The 25,837-nt window shown below is 40.2% G+C and overlaps 1 protein-coding gene across 3 annotated transcripts in view; it reads left to right on the forward strand.

The window, feature by feature from the left end:
* The window catches only part of crip2 (cysteine-rich protein 2), a 58,093-nt gene extending 33,833 nt beyond the window's left edge, over nucleotides 1–24,260 (forward strand). The window contains exons 3-9 of one of the 3 annotated variants that reach the window (XM_012968693.3): nucleotides 8,365–8,422; nucleotides 8,872–9,012; nucleotides 11,943–11,975; nucleotides 12,904–12,972; nucleotides 13,890–13,984; nucleotides 18,311–18,368; nucleotides 19,307–24,260. In XM_012968693.3, coding sequence (XP_012824147.1) covers nucleotides 8,365–8,422; nucleotides 8,872–9,012; nucleotides 11,943–11,975; nucleotides 12,904–12,972; nucleotides 13,890–13,984; nucleotides 18,311–18,368; nucleotides 19,307–19,377 — 525 coding nt within the window. In that variant the 3' untranslated portion in view covers nucleotides 19,378–24,260. 3 annotated transcript variants of the gene reach the window in all.
* The last annotated feature ends 1,577 nt before the right edge of the window (nucleotides 24,261–25,837 follow it).

Consider the following 25,837-nt stretch of genomic DNA (forward strand, 5'->3'; position numbering starts at 1 on the left):
ATGGGCACTTAATTGTAGGCATATGATTAGGTGCCCATTGGAGGCACGAAACGCGTCAGGTTCTAAATATGATTTATACATAACGTAGGCCCTTCAGCACACCACCTCCTTAGCAAGTGGGGACCAAAAGTAAAAGAACATATGGCAATTTTCCCTTTTATAACCCTGACACTCTTCACCCAGGAATGGGAAACATCTCCCCTTCCCAACTGTAATTCTGGACCAATACTTAGTTGTCCATAACCTTCCCAGGGGACATACATACATTAAAGGTTGGCAAAACCTTTACCCCCCTAGAGGTACCTAAAGCACAGACTCGCAAGGGTGCCCAACATTGTTTTCATTTGATAGATATATACATGTATCTATTATGTCTGGAACCGAATTGTTGATGGTGTGTATGTATAATATTTTATACTTGCACAAGTTTTTTCAGTTTAGCAAAATGATTCTGGCCTTAGAACCTAATAATTTACATAAAAGCCATAATTACCACCTTTCTTGGATAAGCTTTATTACAATTTCTATTGCTTCCTTGGAAGCGATTCAGTCATGGCTGCGAATGTTCAGCTGTGTTGCTGCTGATCCTGAATCATTACCATCTTCCATCCCTTGTGTGGTTGCAAATTGCAAAAAAAAAAACTGCTCCATGTCTCCATGCCATGTTTGGTTGCCATAGAAACTCTATATTTCCATCTCCTTGACAATAAGAAGATTGTTTCAGTCTGGGAACAGGTGGTTCCCAAGAGTTTCAACTCAGCACCATATTTAAAAAAAAAAAGAAGGATTTGAACAGATATCTGAGATATTTTCAGCATACAATCCTTGCTCAATGTGGTGTTTAATCATTTAGATAAAAAAATAAATCCCACCCGGCAACGAGTTGTCTAATATTTTTCATATGGCTCAGTTGGGTTGAAGACCAAAATTTAGATAAAAAACAAATATAAAAATATATAAAAACTATTTAGAATAGAATAAAAGAATACACACTATTACATTTAAAGAAGAAAAATATATAAATATATTCTTGGATTTTTGGTGAGGAGGTTTTCTGCTCACTGCCTTCACATGTAATCTTTAAAACTCAAGAACAGTTCTAGGCTGTAAAAAATTGGAATTGTTTGGACAGTTTGGAAAGGCAAAACTAAAAAAAATTGGGTGATAATTTATTGTTATTATGTCACTGAATTTCTTATAAATAACCAAAATGACAAATCATGATAATTGTTTTATGTTCATTCAAACAAATGTCTGATAATGAACTTCCTACATTTCAAATGTAATCTTTAAATTTAATCTTCATTATATTTAATCATTCATTATATTTCGATTGGAGATGTCGAAGCCTTTGGTTGTTCAAGTTTTTGTGCATATTAAGATGTGTTGCACATCTTAAGATGCATATTGTTCTGCTGAAGCTTGAAGCACTTTTAATAGTTAATAATGGTTATTTTTTTCTTGAGCTAACCCATGTATTTCTGCATCTGAAAATAAGCAAAAAGCCTTCTAATTAAGCTCAGTAGATGGCTCCTCCAAAATGCCTCACCCAATGTGATTATGCACAACAGGTCTGTAGATATTTCCATAGCATCAGCTAGGGTGGGGCGGGCACATATTGCCAGTGCCAATGAGATGTCAGTCAACCAAGATGACAGTTAGGACACCTCTTCTTATGAGACAGTCCAGCTGTTGAACACTGACAGTCAGTTCTATAGAAAAAGGGCAATATATAGGTATCACAGGGTGACTTAGAAAAATAAACGAGAGCCAGCTTTAGTTGTGACGAAGATGATGGCTGACATTACTTAAAATACCTTATTCATTCACTGTATATTCAGCTGTATTGGAATGTTTTGAATGTCTACAGGATGTAAGGCATAGGGTCACAATGGAATGTTATTATTTCATTAGAAATTTCAGAAAATGTTCTGAAGATTTCTGTTTTAGTACAGATGACTAACCTTCATTTACCTGCACCACCTACAGTTCCACTAAGATGCATTTTCTATTAGAAATCTATCAAACTCTAGTCACTCTCTGAGCATTAGAGATAAATAAGGCCACGGAGAATATTTTCAATGTTCCCTTATTTTACCCTACAAATGCTCATATGCTTCTAACCCCGGCTTCATGTTACTTTCTGGAACTGTCACTGCTCTTGTTAAAGATTTGAAAAAGCTCTATTTTGCACTGGAACCATGGTAACTACTTGGTACAAAACACAGAAATTATACTGAACATTAACGCTACTGAACTAATTGGCCTCTGTGCAGAAAGTATGTGTAATATATCTTATTACTGAAAAAAATATTTTTTGTCCAAAAAAAAATAGCCAACTTATATGATTTCCGTTTATGACTTTAACTTCATTCCCTCATAAGACAGTGGAAAGATGGACTACGTGAGGCATAGGGAGAAAGATTGACAGCTTCTAGACATATTCAGATATACTGTATATTTGTATATACTAAAGAAATCTTATTGGAACCAGTGTCCTGTTTCAGCCCTTTCTTGTTCTCATTTCCACTAAGCCCCCCTTTTGGCTTATTTAAATGTGCCAGTTTATCAGAACTGATTTGACTGCTCCACTCATTCTTATTGCAGTCATATTTATTTTCTTTCCATCAGGTGTTAGATTTCAGCAGCTACGCTGAACTATATCAGCCTGTTCATTTGGGAAGTGCCCCAGCAATGTCTATCTATAGGGTTACTATACTCTAAACCAGTAGTTATCTGACTTTTTCAGTTTAAGCACCCCTGGGAGGGCCAATCTTTGGTTAGCCCACCCCCATGGATACAGGTATCAGGTCATTCTGCCATAGTTTCAAGAATATTTAGGGAAGCAAATAAATCTAGCCCTCACTGACCCTAAGGTGTCAGGTATCTAGGAAAACAAATGAGAATTATCCTCATATCTCACCTAAGCTCACCTTCAGACTGAGTCCTCACATATCGGGGACCACTGCCCTAAATAGTGCTTAGTACATATATCTATGGTGAGTTACTCCGGCTGCACAAATTCCTAAGAAATATAGTTAGAAGCTATATTTCAGTTGATCAGTGATAACTAACTGGACCACCCTGGTCTACTGACTCTGCCATGTGATTGTACCACAATAGAAGGGCTATGGGAGACATTAAATAAAGTAGTATTTAGCCAGCCTGTTGAGACAGTGGCACATTGAGAGAGTAACAACCAGGGCTGTGGAGTCGGTAGATAAATTCTCCGACTCCGACTCTTCAGTTTCTGATACTTCCGACTCCGACTCCACAGCTCCAACTCCTCTGTTTTTAATATGACTATCCATTCCCTTCACGTATACAAGTATTTCTAGTCCTGCAAATTTTTTTTACTTAATTAGTTATCAGTGAGAGTTAGGCTAGGTTCCCAGTGGGCATTGTGTTCCCTGTAACAGAGGAACACGACGCAGTGGAGCTGCCGCACCTTAACTGTGCGTTACGTCCCATTTAGTGAAGCATTCAGTCAATGAAAAGCATGCTTCATGGTCACTCAATGTGTTTGTTTATGCACTGCGTGCATTGGGCTTTATTCTTACAGCAGAGAAGTAATTAATTATGACTGTTTGTGAATTGGGACATTTAAACTTGCTTTATTTTATTTTTTTTATTCCCATTTAAATTTAGTAGGAGTCGGAGTCGGAGTCGGTTTATTTTTTGCCGACTCCGACTCTGACTCCAGGTACCCAAAATTGCCTCCAACTCCTCGACTCCGACTCCACAGCCCTGGTAACAAGAACTTTATATCAGAGGGAACTAATTATAAGTTAGCTCCATTTACCACCACTCTTTGTAATTCAGCAAGTTCACTGTCCAAATACAAATATAATATTCTAGGCCAATATTCCTCAATTTAACCAGTAACCCTCTGTGTGGTACAGAAGCTCTAGCAAAGTAGAAAAGTAGATTACATCCACTGCCATCCCATGGTCTAGGTTCCTGCTCACCTACTCAGAGAAGGCAATAAATTAGTCTGATAAGATCTGTTACGCATAAAACCATACTGGCACAAACTCTTAGCACTGTGGTTTGAAATGTATTTAAGTATCTTATCCCTTATTATTCCTCCAAAAGCTTTCTTACCACCAGGGGCGTTTGGGCCCCTCTTGCCGCATGAGGCGGCTCCTGGATGCCGCCCCCCTCCCGCTCCCCAGCGCTTACCTCTCCAGCGCAGGAGCGGGTCCGGGGGCGGTCTGATCGCTTGCGGTCTGATCGCTTGCGCTCTCTGCACTAGAAGAGCCAAATTTCCGGTTTAAAAAACGGAAATTCGGCTCTTAAAGTTACCAGGAGCGGCTTTTTGCCGCCCCTTGTAACTGGGGCGCTTCTGCCGCCTGAGGCGAGTTTCTCAACTCGCCTCATGGCAGAAGCGCCCCTGCTTACTACTTATGTCAGACTAACAGGCCTATAGTTTTCAGGCTGAGAACAGGATCCCTTTTTAAGCAGTGGTACCACATAAGCAAATCACCAATCTCTCAGCGCCATGCCAGACTGAAATAAAATCCTAAAATAATAAGGGGTTTGGCAATAACAAAGCTATGCTCATTTAGTACCCTGTGATAAATACCATCTGGTCACAGACTTTACATGTTCCAATCTCTTTTGAATTTCCTCATGAGTCATCTATGCATCAAAAGTTATATTATTAGAAGTGAGTCTGTTAAAAAGGAAACCATCATTAGCTGGTTGCTCATCAACAAACTGACCCAACTCTGTTACGTTATATATGTTCATATAGCTTGGAATATGCAATTGCTTATTTCCAACTTAACACAGTTAGGTAGAGTAATGTATAAATAAACCTTTATAATACTGATGACGGTATCTGTTAAATCACATTTAATACAGAAAAAGAAGAAAGATTACTTAGAATTGGGAAAGGTAACCACTGCCAATGAATGACTCAATTGACATCTAGGTAATTGGATATATTCTCCAGATTTTTCTTTTATAGATGTGAAAACATCTTCTGCATTTATAAATGAAGTATTTCTCACTCAAGGTCTATATTTCATAATGGGGCAATAAAATCAGCACCGTTGCATCTCAAGGTTATTAAACCGCTTCCTTTATTGTGGCCCAAGTCTGGCCTTGTTGACAGGGGAACGAGTTCTGATGTCAAGGAGCAAAATAATACATGGCTTATATTGCTATTTTGGCTTGGAAAGGGCTTCTGTGTGAGGCAGGACTGGAGAAAATATTATCTTTGGCACTTTCTGTGTCTGGATTATATTCTCCTGACAGCTCAAGCTGACGCACAGTAGTCAGCATGTCATATCCGTAAAGATAAATGGATGACCTAGTGAGAAGCTAGAAAGAACCATTAGTCCATATCTTTGTCAAGGAACTTTTTACAGGGAGCGTAGATAAGCTGCTGCTACACACTGTACATGTATATTCACAAGGGGACAATCAGTGAGTGCCAATAGAAGCAAGAGAAGATGCAGTTGCTGGCAAGAAAGGAGGGTTTGTTAAACAGAATGATAATATGTAACCAACTGGTTCCTGATAAAAAGGGGCTTTTGATTAGATGTACTTTCTGAAAGCCAGACATACGTGCGGGAGTGCTCGCCATTGTTCATAGCATTTGTACTTGGTACCAAGCCAGGACATGAATTCATCTTCCTAAACGCTATGTGGGGTGTTCATTTGGACAGGTAAATGCTTATGATGAAATAAACATTATGTTTATTAACAATGGCCTGAAAATGAGCACAAATGGATGTGTATAAATAGAAGTCAATCTGACTTCACTCATTCAGACAGCTAGGATGGGTAGCTTACAGATTTACATACCAGGATGTACATTTTTTATCCACCTCTTTTAGAGGACTGAGTAAGTGTCTCAAAGGACCCAGATGTGTGCAAACAAGGCACCCACACATACATGTATATCTCCATGCATACATGGAGATATTCTGTTTGGCCAAAAGTATGTGGGAGGCAATTTCAAAACCAAGGCTATTAAAATGAAGTCCTCTAAAATCACTCTTACTCTCCACTCTTCTGGGAATTTGTTCTACAAGATGTTGTCATTTTGTTCTTGGGCAGAGATAGGCCATGCAATACGGCACCCAAGGCACCCCAAAGCCAACCTCCGTCCTGACCACCCCTGGTGAAAGCCATCCACTCATTAGCTGACACCCACCACTGGCTGCCAGCACCCTTCCCACTTATTATTCACCACAGTTTGCTGCCAATATCCCTGTCTCTGTTGCTATGCACAGAGAGGGTTCATAACAGCAGGAGCAGTGGGAACTGTACAAATCCCCACCCCCCAAATTGTGTTTTCTTCCAGTTTTGCCCAAGGCAGCAGTCTACCCTGCCTATACCTAGTTCCGGCCCTGTTGGTGGGCTTGGCTCTTATTGTCTTTCTAATTCATCCCACAGGCGTTCAGTTGGGTTGATGTCAGGGCTGTTACATTGGATACATGAATATATGTGTGTGTGGCGGAAGGCAAATTTACTGAAAAAGCATTTTAAATTGCCACTAAGGTTTGAGATGCTTGAGGCAGCAGAAAGAGCATCCCATGAGGTGAATTAATATTTCATCAGTTCTACACATCATTCTACTTTTATGAGAAGGATATTTCTGATTTTATGCTCTAAAGGTGCTGGTCAGGCCACTTATTCACGCTGCACTTCATACTCTTCTGAGCGGGACATGCTATTTAGTCTATTCTCTATGTCTGATTTATGTTAACTCACAGTGAAAAGTAGCTGAATAAGAGGGTTGGCTTATAGTGATAGAGTTTGTGTCCACCATAGCATTTTAAAAATCAGGGATAATTGTACAGTATCACAGATAGGAAACAGGTGGGGGGGCTGGCAAAGTAGGAAGACTCTTGCTACCTTGATCTGTCCAACCTTGAATTACAACTAATTTCTACCTTTGTACTTTCATGTACATAGTGTGTTGCTGGGAGCCAAGGGCCAATGTCCTTTCTACTTTACCCTAAAATCAGCATTTGATTTATACATATATGCCTGTGTGCTGCACCTTCCTCATTTGGTACCAATATGGCCACCACACACATAAACGTTGCAGAAAATATCCTCTTTCCTTGAAAGCATGGCTCTTGGCTGCTGCTCCAAACAGAAGTTCTCCAGCTCTGGGGTCATACCAAAGCAACATGGCCTCTCTCTATATATATTAATATCAGATTCCCCCTAATCCTGCCATGTTTCCGTACATGTGCCTCTAATAATACAGCTGCACTGCCACAACCCTCACAGTTCTCACTTGATTTTAAGGGAGTATTTGGTTACTCATATGCAGTAAATGGTCTGTTTGTTTGAAGGACCTGCCGAGATTCATCAGCTCAGTGTAGAAAGGCTCTGTTACTGCTCTTTTATGATTACTCGTCTGTCTGCTAGGGCCGGGACTCAAGGGTTTATGGGTTGGCCTCTCTTTATAGGCCTGAGAACACAGTTGGGATTCTCAGCTCGATGGCTTTGTCATAACTACCGAAAATATTTGTCCTGCCACATCATTCTGTCACTTTTTTTTAATAGTTTACAAGTCTCATATCTGGCTTTATTTGCGAATTCTACTGCAGAATATGAAAGAGAAGCACACCTTTCCATATATTGCCAAAATCCTGTCTTTTTATCTTTGTTTTACTGATGGAACTGTCTATTGCCTTCACTCATTACAAACATCTGTTTGTTTCTAGTATAGATAGAGCCCAATACTTTGGATAAAAAAACATTTTACTCTAAATATTTACTTTTAAATGTTTCTAAAATAAAAGTATATAGTACACAAAAGCAACAAATATGTAAGTTATATCCTTATAAAAGTGCTTAGTGATGTCATATGACCAATCTATACCCCTATGCTACCCTTTGATCAGAATATAGGGCTCATCTATACATTCAGCAGCTATGCCTATCCCAAAATAAATTTCTAAAATGGCAGATATTGTTCATTCTATGTATACTCCATTTTTGTGTTTGATTTGTTTCCTTATGTTTGGACCAGAAACAGTGGGTGAGGCAGCAAGTAGACTCATTAAGGCCACTTTTTAGCAAGCCTTTCTGAACTGAAGTCTGCAAATATTCTTTAGAAGGGGCTTGTCATGCCACAAATGTATAAAGTGCAATAAATACCAACTCAAAAGGGTTCTGTTGTACAGTGTACCAGTCTTCCCCCCTTCATGATAGCTTGTGTACATATAAAAAGGCTCTTCATTGCATTTTCCCTCACCACATTCTGATATTAAGACTGTTGTCCATATGCCAGTATATGGAAAAAGTTCACAGGCACCAGTACTGTGTTGTCAGAGCAGCTCATACAACATTAGGCTGTCCAATACATTAACTTGTCTTTGTTTTTGGTTTCAGCATGATGGGAAACCCTATTGCCACAAGCCATGTTACGCAGCTTTGTATGGACCGAAAGGTATGGACTTGCTTTAATGTGCAGCAATGTTTCAGAATAAAGTGTGAGCGAGGCCCACTGATTAAACACAGATGGTCTTCTGGTAATGCTGACCCCAAAAACTTGTGTCTGTGCATTATCCCATCTGTACGCAGTGCCACCTTGGCTAAAGAATATCAGAATGCTAAAGGCAATTCTTCTGTATCTTCCTGTACAGCTTAATCTAGGAGTATAAATAGTTTTGTTTCAGCTGGCTCCTTACATAGTCCATGCTGGCTTACAAAGCTGCAGGACAAATGTATTATGTCTCAAACCCCATAACTATTCATACAGTTTTTTTTTTAAGTCAATATGTTGCAGTACTAATTTTCATTCCTAGTGGTGTTTACAATTGTGTGTTTAGAAATATTTATTTATGTTTTGGGATAAAATATCACATACTAAAAGCTCCCCTTATTTGTTTCCCTAAGGAGTTAATATTGGAGGAGCTGGATCTTACATCTATGATAGAAAACCAAGTGAAGACAAACCAACTTCTCCCACTGAGGTGCAGCCAAAGTCAGACGAGAGGAAAGTTAGCGGCCCAGCACCCATTAGGAGTCTTAGCAAAGGTGAGTAAATATGGTTTGGTTAAGCCCTTAAAGAATGTATCCTATAGGGACACTGCATAGTCTATCTCAGTGATCCCCAACCAGTGGCTCGGGGGCAACATGTTGCTCACCAACCCCTTGGATGTTGCTCCCAGGGCCTCAAAGCAGATGCTTATTTTTGAATTCCTGACTTGGTGGCAAGTTTTGGTTGAATAAAAACAAGATTTCCTACCAAATAAAGCCCCCTGTAAGCTGATAGTGTGCATAGAGGCTCCCTAATAGCCAATCTTAGCCCTTATTTGGCACCTCCATGAACATTTATGATGCTTGTGTTGCTCTCCAAGTCTTTTTATATTTGACTATGGCTCACGAGTAAGAAAGGTTGGGGGTCCCTGGTCTATCTAAAGGATGAGATGGATGATATCTTTGGAGTTTCTGAACACAGGCCTCTTTGGAATCCAAAATTCTGTTGGACTCATAACAGGTTAATGAACATATGAAAACATTGTTGATAACAGTCACTCTGGTATATTTCTATGCATATCCAACAAAATTTATATTGCATTTATACATGCATAAATATGCATTCAGGTACTTATCTTTTGCTAAATGGCTTTCAGACTGAGCTTCCTGTCCTCCGCTTTGGGCCCCACATTTTGGGAACCACCTGGTTAGAGAAGACAGCAATCTCCTGATTGGATGGTCAGTAAAGCACATGCAGAAACCCGCAGGGCTCCACAGCAAAATAATTTTGGAGCCCCCTAAATTTTTGCAAGATTTGCCATTAGTTAGTACCACACTGGGAGCCCCAAACCTCCTTGGCCCCCCAGCACTTGCAGGGTCTGCTTTCTCAATAGCTACACCACTGGGCACAGGTTAATGCTTACTGAAACATAAAAAATTCTCCAATGCTTTAGCCTGTTCCAAAGCAGCATGTTGTATAATTATATCCTTGAATGAAGGGAGAAGGGTGGGAAAGTTGTAGTTAGCAGAAGGGATGTTTGGATTTTCTGTACAGGTGGTGAATACATAGAAATAACCACTGAGTGATTGGTATGGACCAACCTGAATGAGAATTATATATACAGAGGTTTAAGCAATTTCAGTTGAAGAATTCATTCAGATTTAATGAAATGCTGTCAGATTCTTCTGTTTTTATACGCTTTTTCCTCTCCAGGTTCTGTGCTGAAAAGGAATATAAACCTTTCAGCCTGTTAATAAAGAGCCATAGTATATTAGTGTGGGAGATTTACACAGGCTAATGAAACCCATGTGACTATTTATTACTGCAGCCCAAGCCAACACCAATACAAGGGTATTTCAATGGTGTTTGCATTTAATCTACCATTTTAAAATAATATTTTACAGGGTTTTCTATGTTACTGGCACAGTTATACCTTCCACATTAAGTTCATTAAGAATGAGGACTTGCTCTTTTTTAAAACATAATCTTTATTAAAGATATGTATAAATAAGTGACAATTCATTGGACATATTGCATGTAGTTTTATAGGAATATATTTATAAAGGGATCAAACGATGGGGCCAAACAATCGAATTATAACGGCGGCAATGGGCGCAGTTGGTTCCCGATCCGACTAAATCTTTTAACCTGTTGGATTGATAACTGGCCAATTTTAGGCTAGATGTCGGTCGGGCATGCCCGTCGTTCCTGCCCCTACACGGGCCGATAAGCTGCCGAATCGGTCTAAGGGACAGATATCGGCAGCTACAATTGGCCCGTGTATGGCCACCTTAGCTCAGTGTGTCTTCACCATAAAGGTGGCCATACACAGGCAGATTTCAGCTGCTGATACGACCTCTCAAAGCAAGCAAATCTTACTGTGTATGGCCACTTTAAGACATTCTGTGCATATATATTGCAATATATTCAAGCTGACCAGCTACGTCAGTCATCCCAGGTCCGGCCAGTCCTACACCCACTTTCATCTGCTTCATTACAAATTCTACTGCTGTAATAGACATTTAACAAAGGGACTGAGTTTTACCTGCAACTTATTTGCTTTCAAGGTTAAAACCCCCAAATGGTTGCCCTTTTATTGACTCCACTGGGATCATCTGACTGTAGCTGGGAAGGGTAGGAGGTACAACATGGAGATGGCCACTGCTCCTGTATAAACTAAAACAGGGAAAATTGTGAACATTACTAAATTTTAAACCATTAGGCAGGGATGAAGTGAGGCTGTGACCACAAAAAACATACTGACCGAGACAAGAGGTTTTCTGCACTCACCCATTGTCTATCTCTCTCTCTCTATATTTTATTTAACTTAGTCAGCAGAATAGAAGCCCGGATCCCTTTCCCATGACATAACAATGAGACATCATAATAAAATTACCATTGCAAGAAAAAACTACACCTGTTTTTCATAAACCCTAAACCATTTGCAGTAGCGCCCTCTACTGACCACTATCTGTAACAAACCTCACTACACAGAAGATGAAATTCCTTGTCAGGCTGAGCTACACTATGGGCCACATTCAGTTTACAAAGAAAAAGTTATTTTATGGTTTTATAAGATGTAAACTTATGGGTGAGATTTAATTTTAAAGGTGCAGTTCTGTTTCAGAAAAAACTTACTGTTTTTCATGTGAAAACTCTATTAAAGTCTGTGGAACTAAATTAAAAGAAAAGTTTGTCTTTTCAAATTAAATCTCATCTATAAGTTTTCACATGATAAACCATGACATAAGTTATTATCATTAAATAAAATCTGCCCGTATATATAGTATACATATATTTACCCAATCCTGTCAGCCACCCTGGCCTCAATTCAAGTCCCCAGACCTTTGTACCTTTGGTATTCTGATTTCCCCAGCTGTCTTCAGATCCCCTTTAGCCCCTCTAATGTTTAACCCTGTGCAGCCACAGGCGTCAGGACTTCTGCCTCCGGCTATAAATTCATCTGTTCCCCCTCTGTCCCCCGCAGGCGCACAGGGGTCCCCACCTGCTGACATAACTGGTAAGATACCTTTGCAATGCCTTTCCACAACTGATCAATTTTTAAACAGAATTCCCAATGATTAAAATCTATTGTTAATTGTTTGAGCACTAGGTGTTTTTGGTGTCATTAACTGCACTAACAGAAGTGAATTTGACTTAATAAATTGATTAATTATTGTATATTTATGTATTGTTTAATCATGTATTAACTTGATAAATGCACTTTTATTGATCGAGTAATCTACTTATAGTGTGTGCGACCTGAATAGTTTAATCCGTACTTTATAGTTCAGTTAAGTCAACAAACTGGGGTCACTAACAAGCAACAGTGGAAAAGGGCACTCAAGGGTGTTCCTTTTTCTCAGTATGGATAAACCCACAAATAAAGCTTACCCATATGCCTCTCCTCCTGTAATTGAATTCTGCAGTGCTCAAACATGGTGGGTAGGCATGGCCAGCATTTGGGTGTCCCTGCAGTTGTGCCTTGGGGCACAGTGGTCACTAGTTAATTAACTGATCCAGGTCAGCAAGGTGGGGCAGGTCTTAGCAGTATGGATTAAGCCCCTAAATATAAAGGAATCAGGGTTTAAATGCCCCAGGTTATAATCAGGTGCGTATCTCAGGGGTATAACCATTGGCAAATGGAGTTTAACATGATAATTTCAGGGTCCTGCAAGGTAAGTATTGCCAGGAGTGTGACTCAGCACTTGAATGTAACTATATTATGTATTTATCTGTAGCTCTTTATATTACATTATGCATAGAGAATGACTCCATTGCTGAGACTGGCACATCCCTATTGTGCCTAAAGTCTTTGCTGTTTTCATTGTTCTTTCAGTGGAATAAGGGTAAGATGAGGGCGGCAGGCGTAGCTGCGGAATAGGAACAATGGGACTTTATTGCCATGGCTGAGTTGATCATCTGACAATAATTTTCTTCTCTTTCAGCTTCCAGTATAACAACTTTCACCGGAGAACCCAACTTGTGCCCTCGTTGCGCACAGAAAGTATATTTCGGTAAGCAGACAAATACAGTTTCAGTTTCCCTAATCTGTATTATGTCTTAGCCCCATTCAGGGGTAGATTTGTCATAGGCCATGCTATATATTATATTTGAAAGATGTCTATGAATATTCTCATTCATCCAGGTCATGATATACAGTATCTAGTAGAAGTAGGAACCAATCATTTGAACTGAAGAAGCCACTCGGATGAGTGGTGAAACGTTTTCAAGAAAAACTCCAGTCCAGTTGTTTTAGACTTAATTCTACTAGATACTGTATATATTTGAAAAAGTGGGGCTCATAGACTGACACTGGGTTGTTCCAATGTTGTAGTCTTTTCAATAAGCACTTCGCTTGGGACAGTCTATTGCTGGTAGAATAATAAAAGCAAATATCGGGTTGGTTGCCATGGGTTACTGTATTGGTTTACATTTGCCTAGTATTGGTAAATATTCCCCCATGAGAGAAGGGAAAAAATAAAACCAACTGAGATATGGCTGAGAAATGAATGAATGGCTAGAGGGCCCATTTAGTAAAGCCGATCACAGATGCCCAGATTTGGCGGGATGATTTTAAAAGATAATCTTCAACCTGTACAGCACAATTGAATGGAACATTTGAAAGGTGGCTGAACAATCATTATATACACATACCCTTTGGCCCAAAGGCAGATCAGTCACATACCGTACTGTCTGGTCTGTGTATGGTGCAACAATGCCAACATTAACCAATCAAAAAATAGTTTTCTGCTACATGTTAGAAATTATATATAGATATACTGCCACTAATGCCAGTATTGGGCCCCTCATATGGCAAATAAACGATGACTAAAATATTGTAGAAATCACTATGCTTATATATTAAGTTGTCTATAGTACTAGCAACAACCAAGTTAATCACCATTGAGTAATATTCTTCTAACATTCTCAGCTGAAAAAGTCACTTCCCTTGGTAAAGACTGGCATCGGCCTTGCCTACGGTGCGAACGCTGCTCGAAGACCCTTACTCCAGGAAGTCATGCTGAGGTAGGAACAATAAATAGTGTAACCCTTTCTTGGCACTTATTCCAACTGCTCTATAGTCTGAGCAACATTACATTCTGACCCTTAAAGGGGTAGTCCACATTTAAATTAACTTTTAATATGATGTAGACATTGATGTTCTGATTGATCTCCATTTTTTATTTTCTATGGTTTTTGATTTATCTTTATGATGTAGTTTTTTGTTAAGCAGCTCTCCATGTGATTGGATGCTGGTGATTGTATTACCTTTTAGGAATAGATATCCTACATCACTCAATGTTTTGGCTGGTTTGGAATGATGAATCCCAAATATTTAGACAGTAATAACATTAATAAATCAGCCCCTTAATATAAAACATATTTATATACATATAGGATACATGTATCATTCAATATATAGTATATAACAAGCACACACCGGCACTAGAGATATTGCTATTTTCCATTGGTTGGCGTAGTTGTGTACTGAGGTATGTATGCGCATCAGGGGATATTATCATTACCCCTTATTAAGGTGGCCATACACCTACGGGTGGGCGATATCGGGATAATTTAGGCTAATTCGGTCGATTGAACAATTGAATTAAAACGATGGGCATAGGCGCAGTCGGTTCGGGGACTGCATAAACGAGCCGATGCAGTCCCCGATCCGACTAAATTTTTAAACCTGTCTGATTGATATCTGGCTGATTTCAGGCCAGATATCGGTCGGGCAGGCCAGTCCTTAGTGCCCAGACACGGGCCGATAAGCTGCCAAGTCTGTCTAAGGGACCGATATCGGCAGCTAGAATTGGTCCGTGTATGGGGGCCTTTAGTCTATCAAGACAAGCCGTGTCATGGCTCACGCATTTTTCACTAGATGGTGCTATACAGAACCCAACCACTCTTACAGTATATATGAGTTTTTTTATACAATAGTTCCAATTAATTATCCTTTAATACAGTATAATACACTCATCTTACAGAACTAGGAAGAGCTTATTCCACGGTATAGAGCAGGGAATGAGCAAACAGGTAATATTAGGTTTGGATGAATAGGTGCTCATTTGTGCAGTCATCCCTTTCATAAGAACATGAGATGCTCCAATGATCTGCCCTCTTACATTCTTTATAATGACCTGTGAAGTCTTGCAGAACTAAAGGGAGTCAGATGCCTATCATTACTCATTTATGCTTTCCTGACTCAGGATTTCTGTGCTTTTAATGATATGTGCCACTTCATGTTGTACAACTGCAATAAGCAGGGTTCTTCCTGCATTACATGGTATGTTCTTTAATGCTGATGAGTGGGAGTATGGGTGATGCCATACTGGTTGCTTTATGCCAACGTTTTCTATAGCACCATCTGTTTGTGACCACAAGAGAGCTTTGTATTAGCCAACATTGCCCCTTATGTGCCGTATTACTACAGATAAAATGAGTTGTTCAGCACCCAGTTGAGCAGGCTCAGTTAAGTATGTGTATATGCTATGTGCCTCATTGTCTAAAGGTCAGATTATCTTTGCTTTATATAGTTTTCATCATTAGGAATCAAATTATTGGGAGGGTCTTCCAGGGTCAAACTGGGCTACTGGAGCATTGGGAGAAATACCGGTGGGCCCCATCTCCAGTGGGCCAGAGCGCAGGATCTGCAGGGCAGGGGGGTGTATATTTCATGTGTGGGTGTCAGCGCAGGTATTCAGGGAGGAAGATATGTGTGTGAGGGGCAGCTTCACCAAGGGGCTTGGGGGCCTTGGAAGTAGGTTGGTCACAGGTGGGGGACCTTTGCAGTGGGTTTGCAATGGGGGCGTTGGAAGCAGGTTGGCAACAGGTGTGGGGGCCTTGGTGGCAGAAATGGGGGCCCTTTCAATAAGCTTACTGATGGGCCCAGAAACCCCAGTCCAACACTGGGGTCAAAGTAGACTTTGACTTTAGTTTCCAACAAAGCAGGATACAAAGTGCAAAAATTGGCATGCACGGCAGTGTTGTTGCCCTTTGCGCCCTGACCCCATGCTTAGTGCCCATAGGAGCTGGCACCACTCCCATAAACACACTGTTGTCTGCATACAGCAGTTATTTATTCATGAAGTGAGGGTAAGGGCTGGTATGGAGCTTCCCCTTGGACACCCCCTAGTTTGCAAGTTATTTAGTTGTGCAAATGAAAGAGTTCTAATGGGGAGAGGACACAGTGGGGTACTTGGCATCTGCCTATGGCACCTTAAGCATTGCCCTTTGTACCTAGACCTTGATCCAGAGCAAATTGTAAAGTGCAGTCTGCATATCTTCTATGTGGATAGGAAATTATGCTCCCCATAGGGATGCAGCACTTGCTTCCGCGGGATGAGTAAATTGAGCTAATTGCATAAACATACAGTAGGTTATTTTGCACAGGGACCCATATTTAACTCCACATTCGTCTATTTTTCGTATCAGTGGAAGCATATATATAGTTAAAGTGCTTCCTGATGGCCAAATGATTAGAAAACATGTTGAAAAGCTTGCATGTATTTACCAGCTAAAAACCTTTGCATGTTGAATTGCTCTTTATTCCCCTATATGGCAGGAAAACTATATGGGAGCTGTGGCCACAAGATGGCGCTAGATTAAAGATGAAATCATCAACCACAGTTCTTTTTTAGTTCCCTCCCTCCTTTGGAGCTCTGCAATTCCTGGCTAAATTAACTCAGTTTGCAGGTATGACATCAATAAATTGCAAATGCCATAAATTCCTGCATTCATGGCTACCAACCTGGCCTTGTGCCTTAGCTTAGGGTACACACCTGGAATCACTGAAAGAAGTAGCCAGAACCTTGCAGTTTGAAACTGATTTCAGAAGGTCTCTGTCTACTCTGTTGGTGAGTTACCAAGGATTACCTGAATGGGTTAGCTTCCAGTAACTTACCCACTGTCATGCACTGTCTGCTTTAAAGGAAGGGCAGAGAGGGCACAAAAATGGTGCCCCCAACAAAACAGAGGGCTGCTTTAATTGTTTATCTGACCTGGCCTTATAAATTAAGCCCAGACACACCTCCTGACCCCCAAGCCCCTCCCCATATCCCACAACCTTTTTAGTACTGCCATGGCTAGCCACAGACAACTGGGGGGTATGCAAGTCCTGAATTCCCACAGGCAGAAATAGGATTTCAATAAAACTCCGGCGATACAGCCTGGCTGTATATCACTAGCTAAATAATGTGCAATGATTTCTCTAAACTTTAAAACTTGTATTTTTTTTGGCCTGCGATGCAGCAGGTGCTGTAACTTTTAAGCACCATGAAGAGGGGAGCCAAAGCAGGAGCAGCAGGTTCCCATTAAATCGCCTGTATTTCTATGGAGTATGAAGGTTTTGCTCACTAAAAATGTCAAATCCGGCTCGTTAAATACGGCCGCACAGCGCCACTTGGGACCCAGTCTGATAAGGCTGAAATGGCTGCGGTTGTGAGAATTCTGGGAGTTCTTCACCTTGGCAACTGTGCTTTATGAGCTCACGTATAAGATGTTACTGGCAAAATGGGCCTTAATGGGTGGGGGGAGAGCACTTGTGCCTTAGTCTCCCAGCAGCTGTTCTTCCTGGGGAAATGGAACCTGCCGATTTTATAGAGTTGGATTAAATAAAGTTTCAGACAGCGCCTGTGATAAAATGTACAATTAATGCTAACACGCAGCTTGTCGCCATATCAGATCTCTGGCTCTTATATGTTAAGATAGAGAATTGTGGGGGAATGCAGTCAACGGCGTAATGGAAAAAATATGTTCTTGCCTGACGTTCTCCATAAGCCCACTTTATGATGATTCTGTGTGGGTGTTTAAATCAGGCAAAGATCTGCTCATTTGCAAGCTTGCCAAATGAGTGGGTCTGACCAAGTATGGCCAATTCAAGCCTACAAATCAAGCGAAGGAGTCAGAACCATTAAAATGCAGTTATCAAGGCTACATTTTCTGTGCAGGCTGATTGCTTTTAATGGAATTCTATGAGTCTCTAGCCAGTGCTGGTATGCTCATTGCATTGCTAAGAAGCTTGCCCAGTCATTGGACAACCTATTTTAAGGGTTCTGAATGATAGTTCCTGGGTCAATGCTGTAGTTTGTTTTAGGGGGCTTCACTTGTGATGATAGGATGGTCATGTTTTTAATGGCATAGGATGCTCCTGACCATGGCCTATCAGTTTGGAGTCTCTGGGCTACATTCTCACATGCCCCAGTAGAGATTTGCTCCTTGAGGCAACATATAACTCAAAGTACTATTTCGTCCAATATTGACAACATGTTACTAAGCATGTTACTTTTATTTTCTACATTAATATTGTGCTATTTATTCAGCTCTGCTCTTCTATGTCTTCTGTTCCAACAGCATGATGGACAACCCTACTGCCACAAGCCTTGCTATGGCATCCTCTTTGGGCCAAAAGGTTAGTCTCTTAATAATTTTACAGGGATCAAAATGTCTCTATGGTGCAATTGATCAATTTATTATATATAAATTGCATTTGACAACTTCCATGGCCTGCGCAGGTTAGTGCATCTTCTGAACAGGGAAATATATAGGTTTCTCTTTGTGTTTTGGGATTTACTGATTGGCTGAATCTAGAAACTACTTACGTCACTATTCAGTATATGTTGGAATGTTAAGTTAGTCCAGCACTTAAGCAAGGTCAGTGATCTCTCCCACTAATAGCTCTTTACTTTTTACATTATTTGCATTCCAAACATAGGGCAGAAACTCAGGATATAAGCCACAACTACTTAACCCCATATGCACTGTGCATATGTGAAAGACAGCTCAGAGCCACCCCAAAAGCTTTAAAGGACCACTGTTCATTCATTGTTATATTTTCTTTTTGGCTAAGCATACTGGAAGCATAACTCATTATTTTTATTTGCTTTTCCTAAACTTCTGTTCTGTAAAAGTAATCTTGAAGTTTAAGCCTTTCTTAAGCAGCTATTGACTTAAGGACATGAGATAAAGTCTTTGGAGATGTTGTCAGAATGGACAATAAGTGTTACTTTCCAAAGGGAAATGGAAGATTCCTTGGGTTGTCTTATATTTTGTACAGAAAGTTATGAAAATGCCATGCCATCATAGGTATATATTCTCCTATAGTAAGCAGCACTCTGCTGGAAAAGTTTTGGTTATTGTGTTCCTGTAACCTGCAAGGGTGTAGGTGACCTTCAGTAGGCCCATGGAGGTACCTTCACCATGGTCCAGAAACATCAGCAAAAAGCTGAAAGAAGGTTCATAAGAAAGTGTTACTCTAGGAAATTAACTTTGTCGCACTTGTTTGTAGATGCTACAGTCTCTTGCCAAGAGTTGGATTCCCACCTAACTCAACTCTTTTGTTCATTGCAGGAGTAAACACAGGTGGAGTTGGAAGTTACATCTATGAAAAAGAGCCTGTTAACAAGGAGGCTCAGCCATGAAAGAGATCAGACACCTTCTGCAGCTTTCAGACCTTTCTTCTCAATGTTCACGGCCTTCTTGTTATTTGTAGATCTTACTTAACTGTCATTTAGAGATATACTGTAGATACCTTGGTGCAGTCTGAATATTTTAGACTGACAACTTCCTTTTAATGTCACTTGCAAACTGATGGGTCTAAGGAAAGCTATTGTGTTTGGAATTAGAAGTAAGATTGTTCTCTACCTGATGTTGAAGCTCTAGGTTTGGGTCGTTTGGCTTACAGATCACCAGCTACAGTACAATTCACATTTGGTCTATACTTGTGTGGGAATGTGGGATCTGGAGTCCAGTGCTGATGGGAGCTGCACTATGTCAACCCTTGCCTAGTCTCTAGCTATATTATTGCAAAGTCACATTATTCTTCATTCCCATGTATATGTAGGTTCAACTCAAAAGTGAAAGTCCAGTAGAATGTGATTAGAGACCCCAAGCACCGCTGTTTTATACAACCCCCCAGCTTGAGTACTGCAGATGCCTCATTAACTGGATACATGAACAGTCCCTGGATGCATATTTGTATATGATCTAACTGAGATATTTTTTGCATAGTCCTAGGAATGACTTGCCAAGCTTGTGCTTAATAAAGGTGGGTCTGCTTTTGCTTCCCGCCAAAGCAAATTTGAGATGGGCTGAACTCTTCAGTTGAGCAACCACTGCTGCAGATATGATTATAGGAAAATTATAGCTAAAGCTGGCTGCTCCCAAATAATTGAGAGCATTTATAAAAAATGGCAGGATCCATAAAATATAACGACACTGGATTTTCTTTAATTGTAAGTGTTATTAGCTATATTATGTCATTAGCTATAGGAATATGAATGTTTCTCTTCCAGCTCTCAGTTCAGAAAGAACAAAAACCAATAGGTTTTCTACAGCTTCTTGCAACCAAAATACAAATTCTAGATTCTTTAGTGAGAACCTATGATTCTTATCATAAAAAAACTGCCAAATTGCTTTGTTTTGTAAAGGCTTCATTATGAAACCTTTTGGTGTATCGCCATATGGTCATAAACTGACCTTTGCAGCTGTCGGCCTCTTGTCTAAGACCTACAAGTTCCTTCTTCTGGATAAAATTGTCTATTGACTTGCCAGCAAGGAAAGATAACCTCAAACTTTTGCGTACCCTATGGTACATTTTACCAGTCTGCATTAAATGCCACTAATCTTACTAGGAATTGATTATGTGAACATGTTTGAATAATGTTGACCTGAAAAAAAAACTTTAGAGTCGTTAACTTGGGGAACAAAGGTGAAATGTACAGTATGCTGGTTCTACTTTATTTTTTTTACGGAATCCAGAATTCCGCAGTGTTTTTATCTACATGTTTCCCCATAGACTGCATTGGGAGCATTCTTATATAAACTGCAAGATGAGCTTTAACTCATAGATCATCTTCCAGGTTTTGCTAGAGTTCCCAACAAACCATTGCTATCGGTATTTATGACTTGTTAGCACAATGTCATCCTCCAAGATATTCCATTGCATGGAAATAGGAATGGTGTTTGTGAGTTATTTACTGACAGAAGCAGTGAAAGAATCTGAACCATACCACCCCCTTGTCCCAGACCAGACCTGTTGTCCTGTAGTACAGTACATACATTATCCTTTTCCATTACATATTGATTTTGTTTGTGGTTTTGTTTCTACAAATGACATTTTGTACTTTGCTTAGACACTCTGTTAATTTATGAACTTACTACATTGAACTTGACCATATGTGTGCACAAGAGGGCAAGTTGGTGGCTTAGTTAACCTGATTGATTCACTGCATTCCAGCACAGATTATTGCTACCTCCCCGACATTTCCCCACTGGTTCTGGAAGCTCTTAGTTTGATTAGCTCATGTTGGAAGTACCAAGCTTTGAGTGTTAGAATGGGTATCTACTTACCACTAGTTGCCATGCATGCCATTTTGTGCAAATCTAGACAGTACTTATGTTTCCATTACAGTAAATACACAGAGAGCACACACCTACACAAATGTATTTTCATCTGAGTTAGAATGAGATGGACTCATGCTGTACCAAAATTATTATTTACAAAGAGATCATTGGATTTACCCATCCCATGTGCCAATTTTTTCCAACCTTGTTTAACATTTAAGTGAAAAAAATATATATATATTGTATAACTATATTGGGGCTAACCCACTAAGAATTGCGGCAGGGTCGGATTATGACACTTTGACACTGATCGGCAACCTTCTACGACTGCCATGGCTGTTATTAAATGACTGTTGGATTCCTGTGCTACAGTACGACTGGCACAGTGATGATTGCTGATAAACTTTACCCTGTGATCTAGTCTTGCTGCAAATGATTGAATTTCCTAACGTGGCCATAATTAGTGCATTACGATGGCATTTCAGCCAGAATGTGAATCTTATTAGAATTATCCATGATTTTTAGCGATAAAAAACATGATTTGGAAAGGATTATTCAGCTAAGTATTATTAGAAAGCACACTCAGGGTTAGATAAGGCTCTGCTGGATAATAATAAATATATATATATATGGCATGGGGTAGTACTGCAATGGCTTGTTATGTATGTCTGGGTCTCCTGCCTGGAACCCTTCAACCATTCAACAATAGAAAATATGTAGTTAGATTGTAGATCACATTGTAATGCACTGAAAAGGCCACTGCCAACAATATAAGCTTCTTTTAAAATGTATTGTTATATAATTACTTATCAATGATATCATAGATAATTGAATTTGGATCTTGGAGGCTTCAGTGTTACTATAAAGGGAGCTCCTAGAAAGGAGAATATTTTATTACTTGTAACATTTTACGTGATGGATAATATACCCATTTAATAAACACCCAATATCCATTTATACTTATGATTCAATAGATGTAAATTCCTAATAGGGATGCACTGAATCCATTATTTCCAAATCCAAAGATTTCAAACTTGATGTGACAAAAAGTCATGTGATTTTTAAGGATTCAGATTCAGTTTAGCCAGGCACTTGGAGTCGGCTGAAGCCTAAACCTGCTGAAAAAGACTGAATCCTGGATTTGCTGCATCCCTAATTCCTAAGCACATAGTTTATTGAGCAGGGTACATGGAACACTGCTCGTCTCTGTAATTGCATTTATACAGATAGAGGTGACCTTAGGGAACCTGCAAACACTTCAACAGATTAGTTTAGACCACTAGAGGTGTTACAATGTATATGGCAGCAACCACTTCTACGTCAAAAGGCAAATTTACTTGTATATAAATATGTATCTGGTTGCAAGGAGTGCCATGTAGGCATATGGTGGCCAGGGCAGCCCATACTTCGTTTCAGCCACAGGTCAGCAAGGCAGACTGAGGGCTCCATCAAAAGCCAATGGTTACCAGGAAGTGACTGGAAGCCAGGCTTACATGTGATTGTCTCAGATGATGCTTGCCCTTGTGGCTTTCCCAAAAAGGGCTCTTCATGCCAATTTTGTGGAACTTTTCTGTGTCATTTAGATGCAATGAAAGAGTCACCTTTTAATTTAAACCTTTTTTAGGGGCATTGAGAAAACAGACAATGTATCTCTCTGTCTGGATATTGGCAGTGATTAGTCCCATAAAGAGGATTACTTGTTTTGTTTCTTGAAACGGGCAACCCACCAACTCTTAGCAGCACAAGCACACACTATGGTAATGGGCAAGGATGTTAAATATTGTGGCACAAAATTGTATGTGCACTTGCCAAAGAGTATGCAGAGCATCAACATCATCATCATCGTCATCATCATCATCACTGCTTACCAAATGTAAGGACCTCAGATACCATACAGTAGCTTCAGCACAAATTATTCCCTGTGAGTGGGACTCTTATTCATTTACATTGATGTCTGACAAAATTCTTATATAGAAGATGAGCAACCACCAGCTCTATTAATATAATGGGCATTAGTTCAACTTAAATATGGCGTCTCCTGGCAGCTTGGCAGGAATTATGGTGGCTCACAAATAAGAGACAGCTAAGTGATGCCTACAGCAGAACATTGTGTTGCTATTGTGCACTGGCCTTTGTCAAAGTCTATAATTTAAAATAAAGACAACATGGCTATTACTAAGCGGGAGCCATATTGGTGCCCCCCAGTGGCTTTTTCAGCTTTGTTGAAGCAATGCCTCACCATTTCTGCTGCAGCTAGAGACACACAGTATGTTCTTTGTAATAGGTGCAACTCCATCTTGCCAGGGATTTAGTTCCGTTCCATGAGTGAGAATGGTCCAGCTGTGACATTTTCTTCAGGTCTAATAATCCAAAGCAACCAATCAACGGTTAGCTGCAATTCAGTTAATGAAAGCAAATATCTAACTGGTTCCTACGGGTTACTAGGCCTGGAACATACATTTACAGCTGCTGCACCCCTCCCATTCTCAGTAAATGTAACATAATATAAATATAGTAGACACCCAGGGTTCAAATCAAGCAAAATATGGCCTCCCCAGTACACAAATAGCGATATGTATCAATTCTGCACTGTTGAGGCTGCCAAGACCTGGAACCGGAAGTCTTTTGTACATATATGTTCTCCTTTATTTGCTTTTTCAGGTGGTTGATGGCACCATTCCCTTCTTTATTTGCCCCAGTGGGTCGGGTGATGGGGGGCAGAGATCCCACAGGAAGCTCATTGCTCAGTATTATTTCTGTTCAGCTGTATGTTTCCTTATTGTACACACAATGATTATTAGTCATGTCATGTATAGGAATTATTGATCTTGCATATTAACCCGGTATATTGGTCACTGATAAAGTGAAATGTATTGGTGTATGGCAATGTTAGACTTCCGAGAATTGCATTGATTTGGCTTTTGCCTGGATATGTTATAATAAACCAAACCAAAACCCATGTTGTTTGATGTTGTCTGACCAGTAAGAAATGGGCCCTTCTATACAAATGGAATGCATTTTTTCCTCAGTTAGTTGTGTGTCAGAAGACTATTGGGGTTATGTCAGAAAAGGCACTATGTTTCATTTAATTGGTTGCTATGGGTTACTGCTACTGGGCAAACTTAGTGCCTTTTATTACATATGGGGGTAAGTGACACACAGAGGCCAGAGGGTTCCCCGGGAGGCAATTACACCATGAAAGACTAAAGCAGGACTGTCTGACCTATAGTTACTAGACTTTCAGGTAAAATCCAGGGACCCCTAAAAGTCTGGTGCGCAGAGCACATCACACAAATTATGTAGTCCGCCCCTGCTTTTTCATCACTCTCCCTTGACCGCACCTTCAAAATTTCATATTCTAAAATACAGAGGATAAAAAGTTACTGTCACAGCTGCTGTCACATTGCTGTTGCCAGTAGTAGACCTATTCAGGCAGTTTCCCAGAGGCTGTAATTCTCCAGGGGCAGGGTTATTATTATTAACATTTATTTATAAAGCGCCAACATATTCCACAGCGCTGTACAATAAGTGGGTTTCATACATTGGACATACAGAGTAACATACTGTATAAAGCAATCAATAACCTGCCCTGCCCAAAAGAGCTTACAATCTACAGGGTTGCCAGGTTGGCGGGTTAACTGCCAAATTGGTTACTAATTTAAAGCCCAGGTGGGTTTCCAAAGTACAAACCCACCAAGATACAAATTTGGACTAGTTTTTTTCCTCTGACATGCCTATCCAAGTGCATGCTGGGTAATGTAGTTTGTATCTTACAATTAGCTTAGAGCTAAGATTAATATAAAACTACAATACCCAGCATGCAATTATAGACAGAAGCTCCCTTTTCTATTCCTCTTTGCTGAACCTGAAGCAGCAAAACTATTATAACCGCATGGACTGGGCACAGAGGGCAGGGAAACATCATCAACGTCATCCCAGTAACTGGAGAGGGGTCGCAGGGCTTGGGCCACAGAAGATTTAATCCAGCCCTGGCTGTTGCTGTCAACACCAAAGCAGCTCCTCTAAAATAGAATTTTGGAATGAGTGAGGGAAAAAACAGGCACCAACAGGACATACAGCCAATCTGTACTGTGACCAAGGTCCAGAAATGGAGCCTGTCCCCCTGTAACGGTTACGGATGGGAACCCTAGTCTCACCTATAGCGTTTTAACCAACACTGTGCTTTAACAGCAACTGAAGGGTTACAGGTTGAACACACTAATATGAGCTGTCACATCTTCCCTCTTGCTCTGTAATATTTGCTGCATCCCCAAAGGTTATTACCCCAATAAAGTCAGCCCTGCCAGTGTGCAATACCTTCCAGCTTAACCAGCATTGAGGCACCTATATAAGTACAAAGGACCTGCATTAAGACAGGAATAACTGGCTGCCCAGAACAGGCAAAGACAAGAGGGCTCATTTACTACCCAGGGCACAGTGCAAAGTGCAAAAAACCTATTTGTGCCCGTATACAAGTACTTGTTAAATAAGGAATGGGAGTGATTTAGTGCTATTCGGTTCTCTGTTGAGGCCTAC

Source organism: Xenopus tropicalis, chromosome 8 (genome assembly GCF_000004195.4).
Source record: "Xenopus tropicalis strain Nigerian chromosome 8, UCB_Xtro_10.0, whole genome shotgun sequence".
Lineage (NCBI taxonomy): Eukaryota > Metazoa > Chordata > Amphibia > Anura > Pipidae > Xenopus > Xenopus tropicalis.